This window comes from Calidris pugnax, unplaced genomic scaffold (assembly GCF_001431845.1).
Source record: "Calidris pugnax isolate Ruff unplaced genomic scaffold, ASM143184v1 scaffold45, whole genome shotgun sequence".
Classification (NCBI taxonomy): domain Eukaryota; kingdom Metazoa; phylum Chordata; class Aves; order Charadriiformes; family Scolopacidae; genus Calidris; species Calidris pugnax.
Window position 1 is genome coordinate 1,327,675 of NW_015090764.1, and position 2,198 is coordinate 1,329,872.

At 60.7% G+C, this 2,198-nt stretch overlaps 1 protein-coding gene across 1 annotated transcript in view; it reads left to right on the top strand.

Moving 5' to 3' along the window:
• Positions 1 to 2,198, top strand: part of LHX1 (LIM homeobox 1) — a 6,263-nt gene that overhangs the window by 1,175 nt on the left and 2,890 nt on the right. Inside the window, exons 2-3 of the mRNA XM_014953218.1 lie at positions 947 to 1,173; positions 1,974 to 2,197. Of these exons, the coding sequence (XP_014808704.1) occupies positions 947 to 1,173; positions 1,974 to 2,197 (451 nt within the window). The remainder of the gene's footprint in view (positions 1 to 946; positions 1,174 to 1,973; position 2,198) is intronic.

The window sequence follows — 2,198 nt, forward strand, 5'->3', positions numbered from 1 at the left end:
AGCGGGGGCGGCCCCGCCGTTGCTGCGGCGGCACTTTCCGGGCTTTCCCGGTGGGGTTTTCCGCGGCCGTGAGCGCAGCGTTCCGCGGGCTGGAGCACGGCGTCGTTCCCAGAGCCCCCGGAGCCCCGCTGCGGGGAAGGCCCGGTCGGTCAGGCCCGGATGCCTCCCGTTAAACCGGAGGGCAGCGATCCCCCCCGCTCCGCGAATGATGGAGCGGGGAGCGCGTACCGACACGGGCTCGCCGCCGCTTCCCCCCGCGCATCCCGCCGGGCACGGAATAAATCCTTTGCTGGGAGCGGGGCCGCCCGGCCGGGCACCCCCGCACCGCCCCGCGTATCGGCAATCACGGCAAAGACCGGCCGCGGAGAGCTCCGCGCACAGCGGTATCCCGCACCGCCCGGTGCGCTGCCCGGAGCCCCGTGGTTCTGCTGCCGCTCCTCCCTGAGCACCGGGGCCGGTTACCGACAGCCCCGCGTTGCCGGCCCGGCCCCAGCGGAGCCCCGGAGACTGCGGGGCCCCGGTGCGGGACCAGCCCAACCGGTACCGGCAGCTCCCGCGGTCGATGCGCGGCCGGCACCGATTAATAACATATAAGAATTTCCGCTTAATATTTATTAGAGCGTCGTTAATCAACGTGCCGGGGCGCAGAGGGGTTTAATTAATCCCTCACCGCTTCCTTCGCTGCCCAGATCGGGGTTTGGTTTGTTGGTTATTTTTTTTTATTGTCGTTTTTTGGATTTTTTATTTTTTTAAAGATAATTGCAGGCACCCGCCGGGCAGCGGGACCGCTCCGCGGGGATGCTGGGCTTTTATTTCGTTCCGTTTTTTTGCGGGGCGAGCGGAGGGTGCGCGGGGAGGGGCGCGGGGCCGCGGCGGGTGCGGGCCGGGTTGCGGGGCCGTTCCCGCGGGCGCTGCTGACCCCCCCCCGCCCGGCCTTTCCCCGCAGGTGTTTCGGGACCAAGTGCGCGGGTTGTGCCCAGGGCATCTCCCCCAGCGACCTGGTCCGCAGGGCGCGGAGCAAAGTGTTCCACTTGAACTGTTTTACGTGTATGATGTGTAACAAGCAACTCTCCACCGGCGAGGAGCTCTACATCATAGACGAGAACAAGTTTGTCTGCAAAGAAGATTACCTAAATAACAGCAATACTGCCAAAGAAAACAGCCTGCATTCAGGTGAGGAGCGGTGCGGGAGGCGATGCGTCCAACCCCGGCTTCTCCGCGGGGTGAGAGCTGGCTCCTCTCCTTCCCTCCATTCCCCTGCTCCGCTCTTTTCTCTTCTCCTCTCCCTTCTCTCTCCTCTTCTCCTTTCCTCTCCTTTCTCCTCTCCCTTCTCCTCTCCCTTCTCTTGTCCTTTCTCCCTTCTCTTTTTCCTCTCCCTTTTCCTTCTCCTCTCCTTTCTCCTCTCTCTCTTCTCTTTTTCCTCTCCCTTCTCCTTTCTCTTTCCCTTCTCTTTTTCCTCTCCCTTTTCCTTCTCCTCTCCCTTTTCCTTCTCCTCTCCTTTCTCCTTTCTCTCTCCCTTCTCCCGGTCCTTGGTACCATCCGTCTCCTCTTCCTTCTCTTTTTCCTCTCCTTTTCCCTCTCCTCTCCTTTCTCCTTCTCCTCTCCTTTCTCCTTTCTCTCTCCCTTTTCCTTCTCCTCTCCCTTCTCCTTTCTCCTTTCTCTCTCCCTTCTCTTTTTCCTCTCCCTTTCTCTTTTTCCTCTCCCTTTCTCTTTTTCCTCTCCCTTTCTCTTTTTCCTCTCCCTTTCTCTTTTTCCTCTCCCTTTCTCTTTTTCCTCTCCCTTTCTCTTTTTCCTCTCCCTTTCTCTTTTTCCTCTCCCTTCTCTTTTTCCTCTCCCTTCTCCTTTCTCTCTCCCTTCCCTGTCTCCTCTCCCTTCTCCTTCCCCTCTCCCTTCTCTCCCCGGCTCGTACCGCGGGCGGTATTTCGGTGTTCCGTCCCCCCCGGCTCATCCTGCCCCTCTTTCCTCCCCCCCAGCCACCACCGGCAGTGACCCCAGCCTGTCCCCGGACTCCCAAGACCCTTCCCAGGACGACGCCAAGGACTCGGAAAGCGCCAACGTGTCGGACAAGGAGACGGGCAGCAACGAAAACGACGACCAGAACCTGGGGGCCAAGCGGCGGGGCCCCCGCACCACCATCAAAGCCAAACAGCTAGAGACTCTGAAAGCCGCCTTCGCGGCCACCCCAAAACCCACCCGCC